General features: G+C 36.4%; 1 protein-coding gene across 3 annotated transcripts in view; it reads left to right on the top strand.

Moving 5' to 3' along the window:
* Positions 1 to 27,332, top strand: part of LOC150087056 (uncharacterized) — a 599,010-nt gene that overhangs the window by 72,070 nt on the left and 499,608 nt on the right. For all 3 annotated transcript variants that reach the window (XM_090372920.1, XM_090372918.1, XM_090372919.1), the window contains one exon: positions 4,093 to 4,141. In XM_090372920.1, coding sequence (XP_090229046.1) covers positions 4,093 to 4,141 — 49 coding nt within the window. The remainder of the gene's footprint in view (positions 1 to 4,092; positions 4,142 to 27,332) is intronic.

Here is a 27,332-nt window from a genome sequence, read left to right as displayed (position 1 = left end):
ATTTAGTTATCTTAAGATTATAACTTTATAGAAAACTTAAGTCCTGTATTTTTATTTATATATATTTTTTATTCTCTTTTCTTTCTATATATACATATGATCTCTTCACAAGAAACACTATGTTCTGAATCTTATATAACAATACATGCGAAGCATGCACAATTTGTCTAAAGCTAATAAAATTCATCAAAATTATATTTAATCTGTGAATTTCTTTTTCATCATCATCATGAACTTGGTCCGGCTTAGGTCTTTTAAGACTTGTTTATAGGTCTTTTTTTTCTCATTGATTGTTTGTTTCAATTCTTCATTCCAAGTTCTTAGCCAGCTTTTATTTTTTATAGGTTTATATCCAAGACTTTCTTTAGCAGCTCCCAGAATTGATTTTTTCATGTTTAACCAGATTTCCTCAACATTATCACTTTCATCTGATTTGAGTTTATCCTTCAATTGACTTTCACACATGAATTTAGTGCTTTCATCTTCCAACAAATGTATTTTTCATTTCTTATTTGTTTTTGTTGGTATTTTCTTCTTTTTATTAAGATAATTTCTTAATTTCTTTTTATTTTGAAAGTGCTTTCTATTAGGTAGTGATCACTGTCAATTTCACTGCCTCTGAATACTCTAGTGTCTCTAATTTTGTCATTTAAATTTTCATTAATGATAATATAATCTATTATAGACTGTGCTTCTTGCTTCCTATATGAATTTATGGATATTCTTGTGTCTGAAAAAGTAGTAGTGGCATGTGATGCAAGAAAGCATGTGTATGAGCTTATGCAGCATCAGCCAAAAAAAAAAAAAAAAAAAAAAAAATCACACCATTCCCTCCAAATGCCTGTCCAGTTCCTCCTTAAATTTATTCAACCTATCAACTTCCACAACGACAGATGGAAGTTTGTTCCAGCAATTAACCACCCACTGGCTAAAGGCAAATTTCCGCACATCTATTCTACATCTGTCTTTTCTTAATTTGAAGTTATGCCCTCTCAGGTTCATAATCTGAACAAGTGGAAGGATCCCATCAGAATTCAGTGTGCTCACCCCATTCAAGGCCTTATACACCTCAATCAGATCACCGTGCAGGTGCCTAGTCTCCAGCCACTGCAATTTGCAGAACTTAAGCCTCTCTTGGTAAGAGAATCCCTTCATTCCCCTCACCAATCTTGTTGCCCTTCTCTGTACACAGTATTTGTAATTTTAAGTTTATTAAAAATGCAGAAGTCTATTACCCCTAGGGACTCACATCTGATGAGTATGTGCTTGGCACACCCAGGGTCCTGAGCTGGATATCATCATTCTTCTCTTTCTTGGTGATTCCTCTCTCTCTCTCTCTCTCTCTCTCTCTCTCTCTCTCAGGTTAACTCGGGAATTTTTTCTTTTGGCTGGTACACCATAAGCCTCAGGCTTCCTTGCACCATATGCCTAATAATAATAATAAGCATCTTCCATTATTGTTGACTACGGGTTCGCCTTCTGATCCTATACATTTGTCTATTGATTGAGCACCAACTCCTGTAGTATGAGGTATTCATTTTTGTTAGTTTGGTCTATGATCTCATGTAATTCGTCATAAATTATAGTTTAAAAGGCAACATTCTACTGGTGCATAGATGCCAATGATAGTTATTGTATAAGATAGAATTTTTAGTCTTAATTTCAATATTCTGGGTGATATCCAAGAGTAGTCTAATATTTTGTTTTCCCATTATTTCTTTATTATAACAACAACTAAAGATGATGCCCACATTTCACTTGGTATGCATGAGTATATCATTATGAGGTTACCTTATTTTTTTGGATCCTTTGTTCTTTTTTGTTTCGGTAATGACTGCTATGTCAACATTTCTATTTTCTAGTTCCATGGTCAATTAATCTAATTTGATTTATTCCCCTAACGTTAAAAGTTGCTACTTTAATGTAGCTAATTGTAGTCCTATATTGATTGCCTAGGTTGTTGTCCTTGAGATCTGTCCAGTTTTTTTCCTTTGAGCTTATTTCTAGTATTTAAAATGTCCCCCAGATAGGTTACCAGCCTTTCGCAGAGAAAGTCTAGCAGTGCAGCTGCCACCTTATAGCCTCTAGACAGGCTTTAAGTACAGCATTTCCTCTGTATGTGATGGGACAGTTATGCCGCTGTAACTTGGTTGCCAGAGCCTCATCTGTGGAAACGGTTCAGTTCACCCTGAGAAGGTCAGGTTGACATTTGAGTAGGAGAGGTTATGGAATGCAGAATGCACGTCACCACCCCTTGAACACCAGAATTTCTTTTTTTCCATACAAATTGTATGGTAAAAAGAAAATAATTGTTGGATTTCTGTTTGTCCAATTTTGCAATTTGGGATGGCTTGACAATTCTTCCTGCATGAACCAAATAGAAAATTTCATGAAAATCTGTGCACTTGGGAGTAGAGTTTACATACAGACTGACATGGTGAAGACAATAGGTGCTTGTGCGTATATGCTAACACACCAAAAAATGGTTTGGATTTTTAGAATTAGCACTAAAATTGCTCCCAGGAACACCATTTTGGAAACATCAAAATCCATGTAGACTAGTGTAATGTAATTGTGTTAATTTGAACAGTAGAACAAACTGTTAACTTGCCTTTGTAATGAGTTGCTCTGTTTACAGACTTGATGGCCTCACCAAACTGTTAATTGACCATTTGTTTTAAAAGATGAGGCATTTTTGTGGGAGTCTGTTTTAGGACACTGGTTCTTCATCAGATAGCAGGTGGTTTCTAGTGATAGCACTCAGATAAAACATTTGCTTTAGCTACTTTACAATTTTGGAACTGATTTCATAAAACTCATGGCAACTCATGTTGAATGACTTCTTTACAACTGTTTTGGCTATATATTGTTATGCAGAGATCATAGACAACTCTTCTTAAGGGCAAGTCTTTTTTTGCTGTGAAAATTAAGACTATTGCAATATCTTTGTTTAAATCTGCTGGTTGCAAAAACTGATTAAAGGACAAGATAGTTCTGCAAGCATCTTATATTATGACTGAAATATCATCCTTTTTTTTTTTTTTTTTGTCTCTTAAAGACAAATGTGATTGTTGATACAACTGCTGTATTGCTTTCATAATATTTCTGAATTGTTAAATGTTTATTTTTTTATTTATTTTTTTGTAAAATGTGCTTGATTTTAAAGAATTCTGAATTTTAGAGAGCTTTCTATGTTTTAATTTGCATTTTTTGAATATTATATGCGTGGATTTTATATTATTTTAACATTATCCTTTGTACTAGAAATTTTTCTCTGCTAGATGTTGTAACTATTTTTTATGTATTTTAAAATAAATAACTTTTAATCACCTAAAAGAATTTTAAATGAAGTTAAAAAAAACATTTTAAAATCTACCAACAAAAATTGATTTTCTAAAAACATTCAGTAATAATTTTTATTTTTTCTCTTGTTAGTAATTTATTATTAACCATTATTATAAATACTTTGCGAAAAGTCGATTATTAGATATTCAATTAATGTAATGTCAGAATGCAAGTTTTTTTTTTCAAAAAAATTATGGGAAAACTACATAATCATATTTGAAAACAGTAGAAAATGATACTTAATCATATTGTTGAAGAATTGAAAACTTGAGTTATCTGTAGATTAATACAAAGTGACACAAGCTCTACGTAGAATGAACTGTTAAGGCAATTTTGATTGCTGAAATGATAAAATACTGATACCTGCTGCGACTATTCATTGTTTATTTCGTGATCTCAAAATTCCCTTAACATTTGGTTTAAAGCAGAGCATGTGCCTCTTAACCGTTTCATTCTTCTTGTATTCCCTCAACCTGATATTTTAATATGGATTAAGATATATATTTGATTCAGAAATTTAAAATTTCACTTAATTTTTCATTAATATGCTACTTATTTTATTGGCAGAGCATGTGCCTCTTAACCGTTTCATTCTTCTTGTATTCCCTCAACCTGATATTTTAATATGGATTAAGATATATATTTGATTCAGAAATTTAAAATTTCACTTAATTTTTCATTAATATGCTACTTATTTTATTGGTCGCTTTGCCCTTATTCACATCTGTAACCATTTTCTTACAATAGGCAGCTCGGCAATGGATGATGGAGGCCGATGTCTGCTTGACGTGATAAAGTGAGTGTGTTTCTCTCTCTCTCTCTCTCTTTCTCTCTCTCTCTCTCTCTCTCTCGTTGCCATATGTGTATGCTTTTAATGAAGTTTTTAAACATGAACTTTTTAAAGTCAGATTGTTATTGTTTCATATGTTTCTTTTTATACACATACCTAGATCAGCATTCTTCAATTCTTTTGAGCCTTTTTGATAAGTGGTTATGTGATAAGTTTTAGCTATCAGTGAATAAGAGTATATTTTCACTTAAAGACAGACATTATTTATCAAGAATACAGTTCCCCCCCCCACCCATTTATTTCTACAGTAAGATTTTTCTGTTTATGGTATTTTATGGCAACCTTCTGTAGTAGCCTAAAAGAATGAATTTTTTGAGTTTAACATTTTAAATTATTTACAGTCATCATGAATAAAATTAATCTAGCATACTATTACTTGTGTATTGTGCTTCTAAGAAATTGTTTTTTTTCACCCACTGTAAGAGGAAACTGACTAATTACAGACAGTACACTGATACATAACAGATATTTAAAATTTGAGTTACATTTACACTAATCCAAAACAACCCATCCTATATTCTGTCAAGTAAGATTGATATTGTAAGTGGCATGTGCCCATGTGTCGTTGGTACAGTATTACAAATGAATACTAGCTCTTCATCCTGTTTTATCTCATATGGATCTGACCATGATTATGCAGCCTAATTAGTGTTTGTTATTACCAGTGCTTGTTTTTTTTTGTAAAAAAAATAGGCGCCAGTACTCATTCTTTGCTACCAGGAAAAATTGAAAATTAAAAGGATATGAAAAGTACCCTGAAAAATTTTTTTTCCTGATATTGTTACTTTAGTAGTAATGTTTTAAGAATAACAAATTAAGTATATTAACACAGTTTATTAAAAATAAATTTATTATTCAAGTATATAAAAAATAAGTAAAATGCAAGTAAAAAATAATAACATAAGTAAAAATAATTTCATAATAAAGTTTTTGTAGAATATTCTAAATTTTCATTAAGTTCTCATCCGACACCCTATGCCAGGGGTCGGCAACCTTTTTTGAGTGAAGAGCCATTTTTGATCTAATTAAAAAAAAAAAAAAAAAAAAAGAGAGAGAGAATCTGAAGAGCCGCACCTCAGCTCAAGCTGGGAGGGAAGGGCGAGAGTTTTTTAAATATTGGAATTGAGTGGGAAGGTGTTTATTAAAAAAAATATATATTTTTTGAAATATTATTTATTAACATAAATAATTTTCAGACTATTCTCTTCATTCCTATATACTTATTACAATGGTGAAGGGAAAGGGATCAACGGAAAGTGCAAGTGCTGGCAGTGCTAGGAAACGGAACAAAATTGATTTAGAAACGAAGATGAAAATGATTAAGAAGTACGAAGTAGGACAAAGTTTGTCATCTATGGCAAGGGAATTAGGTCTCGCTGCTTCAACAGTGAATACTATTTTAAAGGACAGTCCGCGTATAAAAGAACATGTCAAAGGATCGATGCACTTAAGATCAACAGTGATCACAAGACAGCGTTCAGGTGTTATATCGAAGATGGAAAAGCTATTACTAATATGGTGGAAAATCAGATTCAGAAGAATCCAATGGCCATTTAAGCAAAAGAAAAAGAAAGAAGTATTTATGAAGATATTAAGGATAAGTACAGTGAACCCCAAGCCAAGTTCTTGGCAAGCAACGAGTGGTGTAATAGGTTCAAGCATTGCACTCGTTTCCAAAACATTAAAGTATGCAGTGAAGTTGCCAGTGCCGATTCTGCAGCTGCAGAGAAATTTTATGATGTGTTGGAAAAAATTATTGATGAATGCGGCTATTCAACGCAGCAAATTTTTAACGTTGACGAGACTGCTCTATATTGGAAAAAAATGCCAGATCGAACATACATTGCCAAAGAGGAAAAGACAATGCCAGGTTTCAAGGCATCAAAAGAAAGGGCCATGCTCTTGCTTGGGGCTAATGCAGCGGGAGATTACAGCTTAATATCACGGCTTGTGTACCATTCTGGAAATCCTCATGCATTTAAGCGCATCAATAAAGCCCTACCCATGCATTTCCGATCGAACCAGAGAGCATGGATAACAATATCTCTCTTTGAGGATTGGTTTAAATGCTCCTTCATTACCGAGATTGAAAAATATTGTAAATATAACGAGATTATCTTTATATTGTAAAGATATCGAGATTCCTTTCAAGATTTTGCTTCTAATTGATAGATAATGCTCCTGGACATTCTATTCATCTAGATTTCAATTTCAATGTGAGAGTCATATTTCTACCCCGAAACACTACTTCACTCATCCAACCTATGGATCAAGGTATTATTTCGAATTTAAAAGCATACTATTTATGCACAACATTTACTCAGGCATTGTCTGCAGTAGACGATGAGAAAAATTTTACATTAAGAGACTTTTGGAAATCTTACAATATTTACCACACCGTCTTAAACATTAATAAGGACTGGGCGGAAATTACTAAAAGTTGTTTAAATGGTGCATGGAAATGCTCACGGCACATAAAATGCTTCAAAAGATTTGAAAAAGATTAATCATACGAAGAGGTTACAGATAGATTGTAAAGGTTGCAGAGCTACTTCAGTTGGAGTTGATGCCAAAGACGTGGAAGAGTTAAAAGAGGAAGAAGAGAAGGAATTATCTAATGAAGAACTTATTGACCTGCAGGCAACGATAGTGAAAGAAGAAAATGCTGACGAAGCTCAAGATGAACCAAATGAGGAGCCGAGACGCTTCATCACTAGAGAGATGGCAGTGCATTTCGTGAAATTGCATTGGCAATGGCGAGGTTTGAGAAGATGGATCCCGACAGCGTACGATTCTTCAAAGTTAACAGAGGGGTGATTGATATGCTTGCTTGCTACAAAGAAATCTACGATGAAAAAAAAAAGCCACCGTCCAGTCATCCTTTAATACACTGGTGTTCAAAGAAAGTGCATCACCTAGGAATTTCACATTTCTAACCCTTTTTCATGATGGTATGTTACATTAATGACTAGCATCACAAATAGAAATATAAACAAAAGATATTTATTAATAGTTAAGGCAAAGCTAAGTAATATTTGACAGTTTCTCTCAGAATATTCCAAAATGAGCATTTGCAACCTTTATACAACAGCTTTGGTAAATACGACAATTATGGCTGAAAAGTTATCAGAAGCCCTTAATTTGCTTTAGTTTATCATTTTAAATGGAAAACAAAATGAAACGTTCACGAGTTGCAAACTAACATATACAGTCAGTCCTTGTATAGCACGATAGTTGTGTTCCTAGAAACCCTCATGCAATGCAAAATCGTGCAATATAAACAACAGGTCCTATGGCAAAAATAGGGTTAGGTGCTGGCCACCCCAGATTGAACACACATTTGTAACCAAAACATTACCAAACACAATAAATAATCGTAATAAAATACGACTACGACGTAATAAAATATTGCTAATGCTTTTGTTTCTATCGTAAGCAAACTTGTTTTTTGTTTGATTTTCTATCCAAACAGATGACAGCCGTTCCATTGTCTTCCAATTCTTTGTGTCTTAATCTAATGGATTTTAATTACACTTTGAGTTGTTCCTGCTATGAAAGTTGTTTTTATTTTCTCTGTTTCCCTGCTATGAAAGTTGTTTTTATTTTTTTCATTCTTTGTAATTCTCGGCGTTGCCTCATTTAGGCCTGTAGCACGTGCAATATCACATGGTCTTTCATTTCGCTCAAAGCGTTTCACAATTTCATATTTTTTCTCTATCGACAGAGGTGGACGGCCATAAGCCTTACCGGGAAAACCCCGGTGGGCCGGAGGCCGGTGAGATTTTGGCCATAAACCATAGTATGAGGCCACTATAAATTTTCTCGGGTAAGAATTTTTCACCTAGTCCACCTCAGTTTGTCAATATTGCTTTTCTTTTTCTCTCTGAATCATCTGCAGTGTCTTCACCAGGACACTTCCTCTTCACACCTTTTAAGAATTTTACTCATTTTTAAGGAATCAAGCACAATTACGAAATGAGGAGACACACTTGATACACATAAACAAAGCTGCGCACATGCAGTAACTGAATAAACAACACCGAAAAGGCAGAGAGACACACTATTAACACCTCACTAGCTCACATTTTACTAAAGCACATTTCTGGGGGGATTACTACCATAAAACAAAAACAATTTTCAGTTGCGTTTCTGCTAGTGGAATCTGTTATAAACTGGTAGTAAACTCGATCTAATTGCATTTGGGATTATACCGATATCTAGAATTGTGTTGGTTTTTACGTTATTATGGTGAAATGTGTTTCCCCTTCACTGATATAAAAAAACATAAATACATTTTCAGAATCTTCTCTTCATTCCTATCTTGTTGCGTTCGGTTGGGGTGATTCTGCGTTCGACTGCCATTTCTTGTAAACGCAAAGGCAAATCGCACATAAGCAAATTCGGTTCGTGTTATATAAGATATCATTCCCCTATTTATAAATTGTGTATGATCAGATTCATGTAGTGTTAACACGTGTTATACGAGGATGGACTGTAGTTGAAATGCCTCTGGCCCTGATGAGAGCAGCACACTGTCGAGGCATTGACAAGATAAATTTCTGAAGATAATCAACTGATTGTTCGTGGTTCAAAACACAAATTATGGCTTCCTGATATTCACGAAGGGTCTTTGGTTTCTTTCTGGCAACTGTAGATTCTACAGGATGCCAACAGTTCTCAATATGATTCAGGTCCTGGCTGTTTCCTGGCCAGTTGTAATGGACCGTTCTTCCAACCATTTTTTCACCTGTAACAAATGCAAACACATTAGTGTCAAACCTCTAATGCAGAAATGAAGCTAAAGTGCCGACCGGGCTAGCCGAGTGGGTAAAGTACCTGCCCAGCAACCCAAAGGTCGCTGGTTCGATTCCCGCCTCGGGCTTGGATCAAAGTACTGCAAAAACCTTGGGAGGTGCAATATGGCCACAGAAGCCGATGCGCCAACAACTACCAAATCAAAAAAAAAAAAAAAAAAAAAGCTAAAGTAACTACAGAAGTGCCTACTTACACTTTTCACCTGATGACAAGGGGCAGAGTCGTCCTGAAAGATGCAGTTACTTGACAGGTTGAAATGTTCTCTAATGGTTGGCAAGCAATTTGCCATAAATGGCATTTACGGAACCTTTTATAAACCAAAGGTGACCTACACCACCGTATGAAATGCACCCCCATATCATTTGGCTGGTAGGGAATTTCACTGTAGACACCATAAAGTCTGGATGGTATTCTTCACCACATCTACGTCTCCCATCAGAGCCATTCATGTTGAATTTCTTCTCATCTGAGAAAATAACTGACTTCCATTGCTCGGGACTCCATTTGACATGCTCCTTACGCCTAATTAATCAGCCTTTTTCATTTTTTGTGTAAGGAGGGGCTTCTTGTTAGGACGGGCTACTAGTCCATTTTTGAAGAGGCATCTTCTGACTGTTACTGCACTTGCTACCACTCCTGTATGTTCTTCCCATTCTCTCTTCAACTCAGACGAAGAAGCTTTACGGTTTTTAAGGCATAAGTGCTTCAAAACAGGGTCATGTTTTGGTGTAGAGACTCATTTGCATCCAGTTCCTGTTTTCCTATCAGCAGAACCAGTATTCTTGAGTTTGGAAAGAAATCTACTCATTGTCGACTGATTACAAGAAACTCTATAAGCAATGTGATGGGAAGAACATCCTTCCTCACTTAAAGCAACAATAGCACTCTTTCTTGGTGGCGTCAATTGCATGTAACCAGCCATCCTGACACAAGCAAGATATGACTGCAACTCTTGCAGAGCGTGCTTATATAGCTGAAAGTAACAGCAGATGCAATATTACGTCATCACCTACGCGTGTCAATCTTATCTGATGCAATCTGTAAGAAATATTGCTGTATACTTACGTTATTTGGATGACAATTACAATTTTAAGGGTGATGCACTTTCTTTGAACACCAGTGTATGTTCTTTTGTAAGGTTGAGCGGCCAACCCCTTCTAAATCTCCACAGTCCTCAATCTCCGCAGTGGCGTACTTATCAGCTGAAGGCGTTGATTCTGGCATTGCTTGAGAGGTAAAACTTATTGACATTATGCCTGTCTCCTCTCTTTTTTACTAATTTTATAATTTTGAAATATTTTTAAATTGCACACTTTTGTAATTTTTCCTGCACATGAGATAAAAAAATTTAATAAATACAATAAATAATTCCATTTACATGTTTGACGAACCTTTTTTTTTTTTTTTTTGATTCAATCAATTCAGCGAGCACAGTTGCGAGTGCTGCACAAGCATGGGGGAAATTACTTAAAATCCAACTTATGTAGAGTTCCACAGAACGTAACTGTTACGTTAATTGAGGAATGGCTGTATGGTGCAGAGAATCAAAAACTTAAACATTTAAATTGAAAAATTGCCAAAATTATTCATGAGCAACTTTTGAATTCAAAGTTTAAATTTTAAACAATGCAAATAAGCTTTGGAATACTTATGCTTAAATAGCATCAGTATTTTCAAAAGATCGAGGTGGCAGCCAAGGAATTAACCCATTCATGAGTGGGTTTGCTAGGCAACATGGATATGCTCTGGGTAATGAATTTCCTTAGCTCTGCAACTATTTTTTGTGGAATGGTGAAATTTTGTAAAAATGGTGCATAAATGCTTTAAAGTGTTAATTTTTTGTTATTTTGGTTTCATTAGCATTAGTAGAGGCATATGATGCAAGAAAGCAAGCTTATGAAGCATCAGCCAAGAAAAAAAAAAAAAAAAAAAAACCCCTTCCACTTCACCCTTCCGTTCTTCCGAAATACCTGTCCAGCTGAGCCTTAAATTTATTTAGGCTATCAACTTCCACAACAAGGGATGGAAGTCTGTTCCACCAACCAACTACCCGCTGGCTAAAGGCAAATTTCCGCACATCTATCCTACATCGGTCTTTCCTCAATTTGAATTTATGCCCTCTCAGGTGATTATTCTGAGCAAGAGGAAGAATCCCATCAGCATTGAGCATGCTCAAACCATTCAAGGCTTTGTACACCTCTATCAGATCACCTCGCCGGTGCCTAGTCTGCAGACACTGTAATTTTCAAAACTTAAGCCTTTCTTCATAAGAGCAACCCTTAGTTCCGTTCACTAACCTTGTTGCCGTTCTCTGTACTCGCTCCAGCAGCTCTACATCCTTCTTGAAATGAGGCCTACACACCTGTATACCAGTACTCAAGGTGTGGCCTGACCATTGCCTTATACAAGGGAATAATCACCTCCCTATCCCAGCTAGAAAAATTCCTGTATATCATTGATAAGACACCACGAGCTACTCTTGCAGCCCGTCTGCTGCTCAGAGAACTTCATATCTGCCTGCACAATTACCCCCAGGTCCTTTTCATTCTCTACCACTGTCAGTGTAGTACCACAGAATTGATACATTGCTCTGGGGTTGCTGTTTCCCATATGTAGTACTTTACATTTGTCAATGTTAAACTTCATTTGCCACCTCTCAGCCCATCTGCTCAAACTTTCCAGATCCTGTTGCAGCAGCATAGCGTCCTTAACAACCCTGCCAATCTGTATCGTCTGCAAACTTGGACATTAAGCTTGATATACCATCATCAATATTATTTATAAATACAGAAAACAACAATGGACCCAACACTGAACCCTGAGGGACTCACTAATAACATTAGTCCACGATGAGCAGTGTCCATTAATTACCACTCTCTCTTCTGCCACTCAACCATCCCTTTATCCATAGCAACAATTTGCCACCAATGCCACACTGCTGCAATTTGTGCAGCAGTCTTCCATGTGCAACAGTACCAAAAGCCTTTCTAAGATCCAAATATATAATATCAAAGTTATTTCCTGCATCCAATTCTTTTGTGACTACATCATAGTATCCAATCAAATTGGTCAGGCAAGACCTTCCCTTAACAAAACCATGCTGTGTCTGAGCTGTAACTGAATTCTTGTCAAGATGATCCTGCAGTGCTTCTTTAATCAGTGCTTCCATTAATTTTTCTGGAACAGAAGTTAAACTCACAGGTCTATAATTACTTGTGTCAGCGTTTGATCCTCCTTTGTGAATTGGGGTTACATTTGCCCATCTCCAGTCTGTGGGTACCTCCCCTGAGTCCAAGGAAACTCTCATAATTATGGCTAATGGATTGCTTACTTCCTTTGCTGCCTCCTTTAGTATAACTGGATAGATCCCATCCACCCCAGGTGCCTTTCTTGTATTTATCTTCAACAATTTCTCCTCCACTTTACTCTCAATTACAAGATCATCTAGCTCACTGCCAGTGTTTACTTCAACTATGGCATTCCCCTTCCTGAATAACTTCTCATGTGTAAATGTAGATGCAATATATTGATTTAGTTTGTTAGCTACCTGAGCAGGATCATGAACAGTTGAACCATCGATATCAAGTGGACCAATCTGATTCATCCCCATCCTTCTAGAGTTTACATAAGTAAAGAACTCCTTGCTGTTTTTCTTTGCATCCCTTGCCAAAGATTTCTCGTAATCTGCCTTCGCCTGCCTAAACTCCTTTGTAACTTGGTTACAGATCAACTTATATCTATCATAGGCTTCTGTGTCACATGTTAATTTATATGTATCCCATGCATTTTTCTTCTCTGCCGTATGTCTCATTAGTTCATCTGACATCCATTTAGGCTTGAACCTTGAACAATATTTCTTAGTTGGTATGTAAAGCCTAGTAGCTTCCAAGATAAGTTCTTTGAATGCTTCCCATTTTGAGTTTGCTGTTGGTAACATCATCAGTTGGTCCCACTGTATAGAATTTAAATACTGTCTCAGACCATCGTAGTCACCTTTACATAAACAATAACCCTTCCCTTTACCCCTGATGGTAGTTACCTCCTTGAGTAAATCCCACTTCAGCACACTGTGATCACTGCCACCTAGTGGTTCCTGTATCTGCAGATTCTTAATGCATGAAGAATCACTACTGAATCAAATCAAGAGTATTGCTCCCTCTAGTTGCCTCCTGAACATGCTGATTTAGAAAACAATCATCCAATAAATCCACAAAAGCCTTGCTAGTGTGTGTGTGACCAACCCACAAATTCCAGTCAATATCTGGGAAATTAAAATCCCCCATTATAAGACTCTCTGATTTACTGGCCCACTCTATTTCCCTGTACATTTTCTTATTATACTCATCAGAGTCATCAGGCCTATAACACACTCCTGCTCTCAATTTTTATCTCCCAATGCTTATGTCACACCAAACTGACTCGACACTGCTCTGTCCAGCGATGTCAACTGGCGTCACTTCCTTGGATTTTATGTGTTTCTTAACTAATTGCTCAACAACAGATCATAATTATTGTCAAAAATTAAATCTGAATTTTTAAAAAATTGTAAAAAATTAATAAAAAAAAATTCATCAATAAAACCCATCATCACTTTTTTTTGATGCAATAAACTCCTTTGTATCCTGTTTATTGTATGATTCGATTTTATCAACTTTTTTTTTTATCAAATTTCTGGATTCCAGAGAAATTTTTTAGTTGCAGCCTATTTTTTCCCCTCACATCAAACCGCTGACTCCAATAGGTGCCATCTATTACAAACTGCATGACTAACTGGTATTTTTAATCTGTATTGTACTATAACTATAATTAGTTCAAAACCAGGCAAAAAATGGCAGCACATATTTGAAAAGTTAAGGCAATTTGTACATTTCTGGGCACATTATTTGTAGTAACCTACAAAATGTACATACTCCTCAGAATCTCCTTGTAATAAAAATAGAGCTACAATCCTGAAAGGATTGTAGCTCTATTTTTAAATAAATAAATCCTTTACAGGTGTATGTTTTGAATGTAAGATTAAACTATTTATTGAAGCATTTAAAAAAAAAAAAAAAATGTAAATAATTGAATTATTTTAAAAATAAAACTTAAGTTTTTCAGTGTATACTTGGTTTTAAAAATTTTAAAGAATTTTTTTTAATTAAAGAATTTGAGAGCCCACTTTTTTGTCCTTTATTGAATTTTTGCAATCAAGCTGATATGTGAATCGGATCTCACATAAAAGTTAACAATAAATGTGTAAATGAAATTGATAATCTTGGGTTCTGATATAATAATAAAGGTTTACTACCATATTTCTTTGATTCTAAGGTGCACTTTTTCCCCCCTATAAGCCTGTCTAAAAACAGGGTGCGTCTTGCAATTGCGGTTTTTTTAAAAATTTTCCGCACTTTGCACAAGGCACCACACATTTTGTTTTTATTCAGAAACCCCGCCTCTAAGTTTGACTATGATTGCATTCTCCAATTCCATTAGAGAATAAAGTGCTTTCGAAATGTGAAGCCACCATTATTTCAAACAAAACTAGGAAGTTTTGTTTGTATCTTTGAAAGTACAGTCAGTCCTCGTATAGCACGATAGTTGTGGTCCTAGAAACCCTTGTGCAATGCAAAATCATGCAATATAAATAACAGGCCCTATGGAAAAAATTGGGTTAGGTGCCGACCACCCAAGATTGAACACACATTTATTACCAAACAATAAATAATAATAAAATACTTATTTTATTACTACTATTACGTAATAAAATATTGCTAATGCTTTTGCTTCTATCGTAAGCAAACTTGTTCTTTGTTTGATTTTCTAACCAAACAGATGACAGCAGTTCCATCTCTTCCAATTCTTGTCTTGATCTAATGGATTTTATTAAACTTTGAGTTGTTCCTGCTGTCAGGGGAAATCCTGGTGGGTCGGAGGCCAGAAGTGTGATTTTGACCATAAACGCTAGTATGAGGGCGGTACAAATTTTCCTGGGTAACAATTTTTGACCCAGTCTGCCGATATTGCCTATATCGGCAGACTGGGAAGCAATTTGATATTGCTTTCCTTATTCTCTCTGAACCTGTAGTGTCTTCACCAGGACGCTTCCTTTTCACACCTTTTTATTTTACTCATTTTTAGGGAATAAAGCACAATTACAAAATGAGGAGGCATGCTTGATACACATAAACAAAGTTGTGCGTGTGTAGCAACTGAATAAACAACACAGTAGTGTGTCTCTACCATAAAGGCAGAGACACTATTAACACCTCACTAGCTCACATTTTGCTAAAGCACATTTCTGGGGGTTACTACCATAAAATAATAAAAACAATTTCCAGTTGTGCTTCTGCTAGTAGAATCTGTTATAAACTGGTAGCAAACTCGATCTAATTGCATTTGCGATAATATTGATAGCTGCAATTGGGTGGGTTTTTACGTTATTATGGTAAAATGTGTATCCACTTCACTAATATAAAAAATATAAATACATTTTCAGAATCTTCTCTCCATTGCTATCGTGTGTTGTGTTCAGTTGGAGTGATTCCGCTTTCGACTGCCATTTCTTGTAAACACAAGGCGAATCGTGCATAAGCGAATTCGGTTTGTGTTATATACAATATCGTTCCCCTATTTATAAATCGTGTATGATCGAATTCGTGTAGTATAAACACATGTTTACTTACGAGGTCTGACTGTACGTAAGACATGGAGTTACTGTATTTCATTTATTTTGATCCCTTATTGCACATTAAAACATTGTCAAAAAGATTGCACTATAAAGGCCCATTGAAACGAAAAGTTTTTGTATATGCAAAAGAACTTGGAAATAGAGCTGCAGGTCGACATTTTGACATTAGTGAGGTACATATTCGTCTTTGGAGAAATAGTAGTAGTAATAGTGGCATGTGATGCAAGAAAGCATGTGTATGAGCTTATGCAGCATCAGCCAAAAAAAAAAAAAAAAAATCACACCATTCCCTCCAAGTGCCTGTCCAGTTCCTTAAATTTATTCAACCTATCAACTTCCACAACATGGAAGATGGAAGTTTGTTCCAGCAATTAACCACCCACTGGCTAAAGGCAAATTTCCACACATTTATTCTACATCTGTCTTTTCTTAATTTGAATTTATGCCCCCTTAGGTTCATAATCTGAACAAGTGGAAGGATCCCATCAGAATTCAGCGTGCTCAACCCATTCAAGGCCTTATACACCTCAATCAGATCACCGCACAGGTGCCTAGTCTCCGGCCACTGCAATTTGCAGAACTTAAGCCTCTCTTGGTAATAGGATCCCTTCATTCCCCTCATCAATCTTTTTGCCCTTCTCTGTACACGCTCAAGTAAATGTACATCCTTCCTAAAATGAGGCCTCCAGACCTGTACGCAGTACTCAAGGCGTGGCCTGACCATTGCCTTATGCAGAGGGATAATCACCTCCTTTTCCCTGCTAGCAAAATTCCTATATATCATTGACAAAACCTCATGACCTGCCCTGGCAGCCTGTATGCATTGCTCAGAAAACTTCATATCTGCCTGCACAATTACTCCCAGGTCTTCTTCATTTTCTACCACCTTAAGTGTAGTACCACACAGTTGGTACGTTTCTCTGGGGTTACTTCTACCCATATGCAGTACTTTGCATTTGTCAAGGTTAAATTTCAGTTGCCACTTCTTAGCCCATCTGCCCAAATTGTCTAGATCCTGTTGCAGTAGCACATTGCCATTACTGTCATTAACAAACCTGCCAACCTTTGTATCATCTGCAAACTTCGACATTAGCCTGATATACCTTCATCAGTATCATTGATAAATATACAAAACAACAGTGGACCCAACACTGAACCCTGTGGGACTCCAGTAATAACATTAGTCCACGAAGAGCAGCACCCATTGATTACCACCCTCTGTCTTCTCCCACTTAACCATCCTTTTATCCATTGTGGCAACTTACCCTTAATACCATTCTGCTCGAATTTGTACAATAGTCTTCCATGCACAACAGTGTCAAAAGCTTTTCTGAAATCCAAATATATGATATCAGAATTATTTTTTGCATCCAGTTCCTTTGTAACCACACCATAATAACCAATCAAATTTGTCAGACAACAATTTCCCTTAACAAACCCATGCTGTGTCTTGTCTAAATGATCCTGCAGTGATGCACTTTAACCAGTGACTCCATTATTTTACCCGCAACAGAAGTTAAACTAACTGGTCTGTAATTACTCGTGTCACTCTTTGATCCCCCTTTGTGAATTGGGGATACATTTGCACAACTCCAGTACATGGGAACCTCCCCTGAGTCCAAGGATGCTCTCATAATTATGGCTTAATTGCTTTGCCGCCTCCTTTAATATAACTGGCATGTGATGCAAGAAATTTCCCCCAGGTGCTTTTCTTATGTTTAACTTCAACAATTTCTCCTCCACTTTGCTCTCAGTTATTACAAAATCATTAAGTATCCTTCTACAATTTGATAACCTTCTGCCATTTTCAAACCTTAATAATTCCTCATGTGTGAATGTAGATGCAAAATACTCATTCAGTTTGTTTGCTATCTGAGCAGGATCATCAACAGTCGAACCATCGATGTCAAGTGGACCAATCAGATTCATCCCCTTCCTTTTAGAGTTTATATAAGTAAAGAAATCCTTGCTGTTTTTCTTAGCATCTTTTGCCAAGGATTTCTCGTAATCTGCCTTCGCCTGTCTAACCTCCTTTGTGACCTGCTTACAGACTAGCTTATATCTGCCATAGGCTTCTGTGTCACTTGATAATATATATGCATCCCATGCATTTTTCTTCTCTGTCACGAGTCTCATTAGTTCATTTGATAACCATTTAGGCCTAAACCTTGAACAATATTTCTTAATAGGTATGAAACTTTTAGTAGGATCCATGATTAATTCCTTGAATGCTTCCCACATAGAATTTACTGTTGGTAACATCGTCAGTTTATCCCACGGTACAGAATTTAAAAACTTTCCGAGAGCACTGTCTCAGAAAGTTTACAGAAATGATTACAGGGCCTGAGAAAGGAAGATTTTCACAAGATGATGAAGCTGGATATGTTTTGTAATGGAGACATGTGCAAAAGGATTACCCATCACTTGACAAGCCATGCAATTGATAGAAATTGCCAAGTCCCTCGGAATAGAGAAAATAATTTTTAAAGGCAGTCGTGGCTAGTGTTACAGACTCATGCGTCGTAGCAGATTATCGTTAAGGCGGTGAACATCTATCTGCCAAAAAATTCCTGCAGACTTTCAACAGAAGCTGATTAACTTTCAGTGACAGGTGATGAAATTAAGGAAAAAAAGAAACTATGAGTTTAGTCAAATTGGAAATGCTGATGAAACTCCAGTCTTCTTCGATATTCCTCAAAATTACACTGTCAACGCTAAAGGTGCTAAAGAAATCAAGATTATAAGCATGGGCTACGAAAATCAACGTATCACTGTGATGCTATGCATCACCACTGATAGTCGAAAGTTGCCACCATATTTAATTTTAAATCGAGAAACCATACCAAAGAATGAAATTTCCCCCAACGATGTTATTGTGCGTGCACAAAAAAATGGATGGATGGATGTCGGCAGAGCTTAAATGTTGTGTGGAATAGACATCCTGGAAGTCTTCGTAACCCACCTAGCATGCTAGTACTTGATGCATTTCATGGACATTTGTCTGAATGGGTCAAAAATAAGATTGTGCGAAAACGTGGTGACTTGGTTGTGATTCCTGGTTGCATGACTAGTGAACTGCAGACACTCGACTTTTCAGTCAACAAACCATTTAAGGATTACTTGAGATAGGAATATGAATCCTGGCTGTTGACTAACAACCTTCTGCTGATACCTTCCGGGAAAATTAAGAAAGCGCCGGCATCAAAATTGGCAGAATGGGTATCAACAGCTTGGAAGCTAATCCCAGAAAGAATAGTGCAGCACTCATTTAAAAAATGTTGCATCACCAACGCTCTCAATGGCTCAGAAGGCGATATATTATGGGCTAATGAAGATAATGACAGCTCAGAAGATTCATAGGAAGTGATGAATAACATACCCACTGATAAATACTATTGTTGTTAGTAAATTGAATTCTGTTATAATAAAAATATTTGTTAGATACATTTTTGCATTTTTTTTTATTTGTTTATTTTTTTTCTTAGAATCAAAGCTTTTTTTTCTGTTGGTGGTACTGAAATTAAGGTACGTCTTACAATCGATGGCATCTTAGAATCGAAGAAATATGGTATTATATTTTTGGTATTGTGGACAGTAATGATGGGTGCACGTTGAACTGAAATGCCTGTGTGTTTGGAAATTTTGTCACATCAGCTTTACATGAGAGACTGCTGTATATTGCATGCTCTGCTACCTGACTGCTAGTACTAGGCAAAAATACTTATAAAATTTAGAATAAGAATTCCGCTTATGTGATCAGGTGCACAGAATATGAAGTCCAGAACAGCAGTAATATACACTTCAAACTGAAACAATATGTAAGATGTGAAATTAAAACCAAATATAATATTAGACTTCTACATTCAACTAGAAGTAAGTTTTCCATCCTTTGATGGAAAACTTACCTCTAGTGGGATGTAGATGTATATTTTTGTCTTCAAATAAAAATATACTTTTTTTTATAATACAGTGAAACTTCCCTTAACAGACACCTCTTGTTGTGAACACTCAGGCATGGGTCCCAGCCAGAAGTATTAGAAATTGAATGTTAGACAACCTCTCCAAAATGGATACTCTCTAATACCGATGTAGACTCTTTAATTGGTGTCCTTGGTAGAATTTTCAGCCTCCCTAGATGGGACACCTTCAAGGGTAATTGATACACATGCAATTTTCATTGGTCAAGAGGCATTTTCAGTGAAGGCAAATAAGGAGAAGGTCATTACAGTAATACTTAATTAGATTTGTGATGGCCATGGATTACTTATGAAGTAGATGGCACAATATGTTGTTAATATGTGCACATAAGGAAAGGAATACATTTTTACTGGTAAGGAATGTTTACAAACTTATTTGGGCTGTCCAATGCATTTATTAGCATTAGTTGAGGCATAAGATGCAAGAAAGCAAGCTTATACAGCAACAGCCAAAAAAAAAAAAAAAAAAACCTTCCCATTTCATCCATCCAGTCACTCCAAATGTTTGTCTAGTTCAGCCTTAAATTTATTTATTCTATCAACTTCCACAACAACACATGGAAGTCTGTTCCAGCAATCAACTACTCGCTGGCCAAAGGCAAACTTCTGCACATATATTCTACAGCTCTTTCCTCAATTTGAATCTATGCTCTCTTAGGTTCTTAGTCTGAGCGAGCGGAATTATCCCATCAGCATTGAGCCCGCGCAAACCATTCAAGGCCTTATACACCTGAATCAGATCACCTTGCAGGTGCCTAGTCTCCAGATGCTTAAGCCTTTCTTTGTAAGCGCACCCCTTTGTTTCTCTCACCAATCTTGTTGCCTTTCTCTGTACTTGTTCTAGCAACTCTACATTCTTCCTAAAATGAGGCCTCCAGACCTGTATGCAGTACTCAAGGTGTGGCCTGACCATTGCCTTATACAAAGGGATAATCACCTCCTTGTCTCTACTAGCAAAATTCCTACATATCATTTAACAAAATTCCATGACCTGCTCTGGCAGCCGATCTGCACTGCTCAGAGAACTTCATATCTGACTGCACAATTACCCCCAGGTCTTTTTCATTCTCCACCTCCCTGATTGTAGTACCACACAGTTGGTATGTTTCTCTTGAGTTACTGCTACCCATATGCAGTACTTTGCATATGTCAATGTAAACTTCAGTTGCCACTTCTCAGCCCATCTGCCTAACTTTTCTAGATCCTGTTGTAGTAGCATACTGTCTTTAGTATAAACGTACAAACTTGGACATTAAGCCTAATATACCTTCATCAATATCATTGATAAATACACAAAACAACAATGGGCCCAGCACTGAACCCTGGGGGACTCCACTAATAAGATTAGTCCACGATGAGCAGTGTCCATTGATTACCATTCTCTGCTGTCTCCCACTCAACCATCCCTTTGTCCATTGCAGCAACTTGCCCTTAATGCCATACTGCTCCAATTTGTACAGCAGTATTCCATGTGCAACGGTATCAAAAGTTTTCCTGAAATCCAAGTATATGATATCACAATTATTTTTTGCATCCAGTTCCTTTGTGACCACACCATAGTAACCAATCAAATTGGTCAGACAAGACTTCCCCTTACCAAACCCATGCTGTGTCTGAACTATAAGTCTTGTCTGGATGATCCTGCAGTGTTTCCCAGTTCCTCCTTAATTTCCATGGAAACGAAGTTAAACTAACAGGTCTATAATTATTTGTGTCACCTTTTGAACCCCCTTTGTGAATTAGGGATACATTTGCACATCTCCAGTCCATGAGGACCTCACCTGAATCTGAGGATGCTCTTATAATTATGGCTAAAGGTTTGCTAACTTCCCCCGCTGCCTTCTTCACTATAACTGGATAGATTCCATCCACCCCAGGTGCCTTTTTGTGTTTAACTTCAACAATTTCTCCTCCACTTTTCTCTCAGTTATTACAAAATCATTTAGCTCTCTGTTAGTTTGATAAACTTCTTGTATTCCCCTCCTTGAGTAACTCCTCATGTTTGAATGTAGATGCAAAATACTCATTCATTTTATCAGCTACTTGAGCAGAATCATCAATAGTCGAACCATCTATCTTAAGTGGACCAATCTGATTTATCCCCTTCCTTCTAGAGTTTACATAAGTAAAAAACTCTTTGCTGTGTTTCTTTGTATCCTTTGCCAAAGATTTCTTGTAATCTGCCTTTGCCTGCATAACCTCCCTTTTGACTTGATTATATAGTAGCTTATATCTGCTGTAGGCTTCTGTGTTTCCTGATAATTTTTATGCATCCCGTGCATATTTCTTCTCTGCGACAAGCCTCATTAATTCATCTGACCTCCATTTAGGCCTGAACCTTGAATAGTATTTCTTAGTTGGTATGAAAAGCCTAGTAGTCTCCAAGGTTGTCCCTGAATGCTTCCCATTTAGAATTCACTGTTGGTAACATCATCAGTTGGTCCCACTGTATTGAATTTAAAAACTGTCTAAGACCACTGTAATCACTGTTATGAAAGCAAAAACTTTTCCCCTTACCCTTGATGGTAGTTACATCTTTAAGTAAATCCCACATCAGTAGACTGTGATCACTGTCACCTAGTGGTTCCTTTATCTGCAAATTCTTAATGCATGAATAATCACTGCTGATAAGCAGATCAAGAGTATTATTCCCTCTGGTTGCCCCTCGAACATGTTGCTGTAGAAACAGTCTTCCAATATATCCACAAAAGTCTTGCTAGTGTGTGAGTGACCAACTCACAATTTACAGTCAGTATCTGGAAAGTTAAAATCCCCCGTTACAATACATTCTGATTTATGCTGGCACATCACTTTGCAAGGCAATAAAAATGTCAAACTGAGAAATACTGTTTCCAGAATTTAATAAGGAGCGGGTGGAGAGGGACAATACTGTTGCAGGTCAGTATACAGGGTTAAGTTTGTGATTACATACAAAAGAAAAAAAAAAAAAAAAAGTGAGAATAGAACTATAATATAGTTCTTCCAAAAAAAAATAAATAATAAATAAATAAATAAAAAACAAGAAAAACCACCAACAAACAAACTGTATAGATAAATTTGATCAGTAACGTAAAAGAATTTTCTGCATCCACAAACCTACTTTACAAAAACTAAAACATTATTGCATGAATAGGGTACATAATACAAATCTGCAACTACTTCCAGGTGATAGAGGATATTCTCAAATTTTGACTCCCCAATCAGAAAAGTGCACTTTGCACTTTTCTGAATGCAGCATAATTGCAAAACTGCAATCATGTTGCAGTTTTGCAATGCAGCATTGGTGAATGCAGCATAATTTGGTGAATTATGGTGAATGCAGCATAATTGCAAAACTGCAATCATGTTGGAATTTACCAAGCCCAGAAGGTGTGTACTACTTTTTGGAGTTGTAAATAGCCTTCTTGCATACTTTGATTAAATGATCTGCAGTCTGCCACTGCTGTTGTGTATAAATTTTGAACACAGCCTATAAGAAAACCACTGAGTATACATACAATTCTTAATGGTACAGAAAATTCATAATGGATGCCTATTGTGCAATTATTCTGGCTGAAGTATTGGTAGAACAAAAGTCAATGAGGGTGCGGTGGAGCTGGTTTGAAGAAGTTTTATGCAAAACCCAGGGAAATCCATACACCAGTTCATTGTGAAGAGAAGGCAACATGTTACATTGCTACCTGAAGTTGAACCCATACAGATTTGAAATACTGAGAAAAGGTCATACAGACGCCATTGATCAGTGACAAAACCAAGAGAATGAAATTTTTCCACCATTGCAGTTTCACAATTATGCTGCCATCTGCATCACTCAGATTTTCTGATTGATGAATAAAAACTTGAAGAAGATATTCTCTGTCACTTGGGGTTTGTTTAAGATTTGTATCATATACCCTATTCATGCAATAACTTTTTGTAAAGAAGATTTGGGGATGTGCTGTAGACAGGTATTTCGTAATTTCCATAATGTACAGAGTATGGATATTCCTGTATATTTGATAAAACACTATGTGATTCTTGACATTACTTTTTATAACTGCTTTAGTGACACTGTCCAGATTTTTGAGTGAGGGACAAAGACAATTTTCCTCTGCCATCACATATTACTTTCACTTGGCAGTGAGAAATGGTGGTCATTTAAGTAGCTACGCATGAAGCTAGTTTGTGCATGCTGATTTTCCCTTGGAATACTGGTCGCAAATTTCATAGGTATTACGCTGATTGTGTGTGAATTTTTTAAGAAATGAAATTTGCTGTTTGTGGCAGGGCTCTATCCATTAATTTATAAAGATATGGGTTTGACCCATTAAAGGGGGAGACATCCTATTAATTAAAAATTCTATGTGAGCAAAAAAAGTGAATATAGAACTAGTAAGTGATCTAATAATCCATAATGCAAATGAAATTGTCCAAATAAAGCCATTTATATTCATTTTCACACATCATCATCAGCCATTTTCACTGCAGGATGAAGGCCTCTCCAGCAACTTTACAGTTCTTTCTGTTTTGCACAATGGCCATCCATTTGCTGCCCACGAACTCTTTAATTTCATCTGTCCATCTCTGCTGTTGTCTTCCAGGTTGTCTTTTAGCTCCTTTTGAGTATCCTTCTGTTATTTTCTTAGTCCATCAACTATGTCCTGCCCAAGTCCATTTCGGTTCTTTAGTTTTGATAAGAATGTCCTTTTCTTATCCAACAGTCTGATTCCTAATATAATTCATTCCATTCTTTGTTGTGTAGTTTCAGCTTCTCTCCTATACTTTTGGTGAGTGCCAAAGTTCCACTTCCATAAGTCATTGTAGGGAGTATAAATTGATTCATTATTTTACGTTTCAGACAAACTGGGATATTGCTCCTCAATATATACTATATTTTCTGAAAGCTATACATCCGAAATTTATTCTTGTCTTGAACAGCCATTTATTATTATTACAGCTAATGACTTCTCCAAGATCAGTGTATATATATATATATATATATATATATATATTTTTTTTTTTTATGAAAACTCCAAACAAGAGAAGTATTAGAACCTGTAGTACTTAGTACTGTGCTTGGGTTGGAGGTTGAGAAGACAAAAGAAGATATTTGTTGACATTAGACTTGAACTTCTGTAGACTTGAATTGAATTTTCAGTAAATACAAAGGAAGGTTGTTCCAGAAAACGGCAGTTGAATGAATAAACGAGGAAGATGAAAAGGTGGTTCTGTGAGTTTAAGTTGGACAGTAAATGGACGTTGACTGGTGGCAGCACATGTTCGGACTATTTTGAAAGAGAGAGTGGGAATTATAGAAGCTAATACAGAAGAACGGTGCCATGGAAGTATCTGTAGAAAAGGCATGCAGCAGAAACAGTATGTCTATGAGACAGTGAGTGGAGAGACTCTGTTAGAGCGGAGTCATTAATTAACCTACTGCTCTCTTCTGAATGGAATCTAGAAGCCTGAGAGAGGTTTTGGGGGCAACGCCCCAGATGTGGGAACAATATTCCATGGTAGTGCAGATTTGCGATTTGTACAGAGTGAACAGCTGTTTGGAAGAAAAGTAATGCTGAGAGAAAAGAGAAAACCAAGTTTTTAGATGCAGAAGAAGCAATATTTGTAATGTGCTTATGCCAAGAGAGATTAGAAATCAGGGTAATTCCCAAAACAGATATCATTTCATGATATCTCTTTTGGGGATTATTATCATTATATGTCATTTTGCCTAGAAATCGGAGTGTCACCAAAGATAAGCATAGGAGCAGAAGAATCCTTTTTGTGAGATATAAGACAAGACTGAGTTTTAGAAGGATTGAAATCAATTAAGTTGTCTTTGCCCCATTGGAGATCAGCATTTAAGGAATTAGTAGCGGATATTCAAGAAGTTGAGGCTGATTGAGCAGGGCAAGGTTTCTCAAAATGGAAAGTGGAATGCAATGTGCTATCATCGGCAAAACTATGGATAGGATTTTCAGTCAATGGAAGAAGGTCATTAATATACAAGAGTAAAAGAGTGGGGGAAAGAACCGAACCTTGGGGGACAACAGCATTAGTGGAGAAGTTAGAAGACAGAGAGCCATCTACCATCACTCTCAGTGAGCTACCAGAGAGAAAACTGGATAACCAATTACAAAAAACAGTTGGCAAACCATAAGATGAAGCTTGTTTAGAAGGTCTTAATGCCAGACACGATCGAAAGCCTTTGATATATCAAGAGCAACTGCTTGTGTTTCACTGAACTTTTCCATTGAATTTGTCCATAAATGGGTAACATAAGCCAAAATATCACCTGTGGATCAACACCAGCGGAATCCATACTGGTGATCGTTGATCAGACAGAAGGTTTCTAGGTAGTTTAAGAGTTGGCAGTTAATTGATTTCTCGATTACTTTAGAAAAAGTAGAAGTAATTGCAATGGGACAGTAATTGGATGAGAGGGGTTTGTCACCCTTTTTAGAAACTGGCTGGATGTGAGCAAATTTCCAAGCAGAAGGAAAAACAGCTTTGGAATAAGAAAGTGAAAACAGGTAGCAAAGAACAGGAGTAAGTTCAGGAGCACAAGTTTTGAGAACAAGTGGAGCACAGGTTTTGAGAACAAGTGGAGAAATACCATCAGGACCTGGAGCTTTCTTTGTATCAACATTTGTAAAAATCCTTCTGACATCCTTTCGACGGAAGACCACAGGAGGCATTGAATGGAGCATTTTGGGAATGGTGAGAGGTGTTTTACCATGATCATTAATACATGAGTTGGAAGAAAAATGGGATGCTAGCAGGTCAGCTTTATCCTTGACTGAAGTGACAACAGAACCAGCAGAGATGGACAAAAGTTGCAGCCAATAGCTTTGGCAAGAGACCAGAATGCTCGGCTACCATTAGGGCAAGAAGCAAGTTTTCTATTCTTAGTCTGTTCAAAATCTAGTTTTGATTGATTAATAACTGCTCTACAATTGTTGCGAGCTTTGGTTGTAGGCAGAAAATGAAACTGAAGAATTGGAAACAATCCAATTACGATATGCAACATTCTTCTCTTGAACAGCTTTAGCACATTTATTGGAAAACCAAGGTGTGGATAAAGGACGAGATTTTAAAGTGGAGTGTTGGAATAAAGGATTCCATTCCTATAAGAATAATTTCACTGACACAATCTGAGCAAATGGCCAAAAGAGCAAGCTGTCCTAAAGCCAGCTTGCTCTTTTGGCCATTGTGAACAACTTGTAGATGTGGGACAACAAGCTAATTGGTCTATAATTTCCAATTTCTGATTTTTACACAAATTGGTGTTATTAAAAGTTAAGCAATTGAAACTCATATGTACAAAATAACCTATAAAAAATCTCTGAGAAAGTAACCAAATACATTGAATTTCATTTTTGCAGTTATGGAAAGAGCTACACAGATCTTTGTAAAGTGGACACTTCCCTATAGTGGACACTTTCTTCTGTGTCAAGGGTGTTAGCTTTACTATTTTTATTAGCAATGGCCACATGGTGCAATGAAGCGTATGGCTTATGCTGCACCAGCCAAAAAAAAATAATAATAATAAAAAAATAAAAAATAAATAAATAAATAAAATAAAATAATAATAAGAAGAAAATTTAAAAAAATAAAAATAAATAAGAGAAATGTAAATAGACAACCTGTATATTTCCTTCTTCCCGTAATTATCTATCTGACCTTTGAATATCCCCAA

Source organism: Mastigoproctus giganteus, chromosome 4, assembly GCF_048544385.1.
Source record: "Mastigoproctus giganteus isolate SK-2022 chromosome 4, ASM4854438v1, whole genome shotgun sequence".
NCBI classification, from domain to species: Eukaryota; Metazoa; Arthropoda; class Arachnida; order Uropygi; family Thelyphonidae; genus Mastigoproctus; species Mastigoproctus giganteus.
The sequence above is the reverse complement of the archived record's forward strand: the minus strand, read 5'-3'. Positions and strand labels throughout refer to the sequence as shown.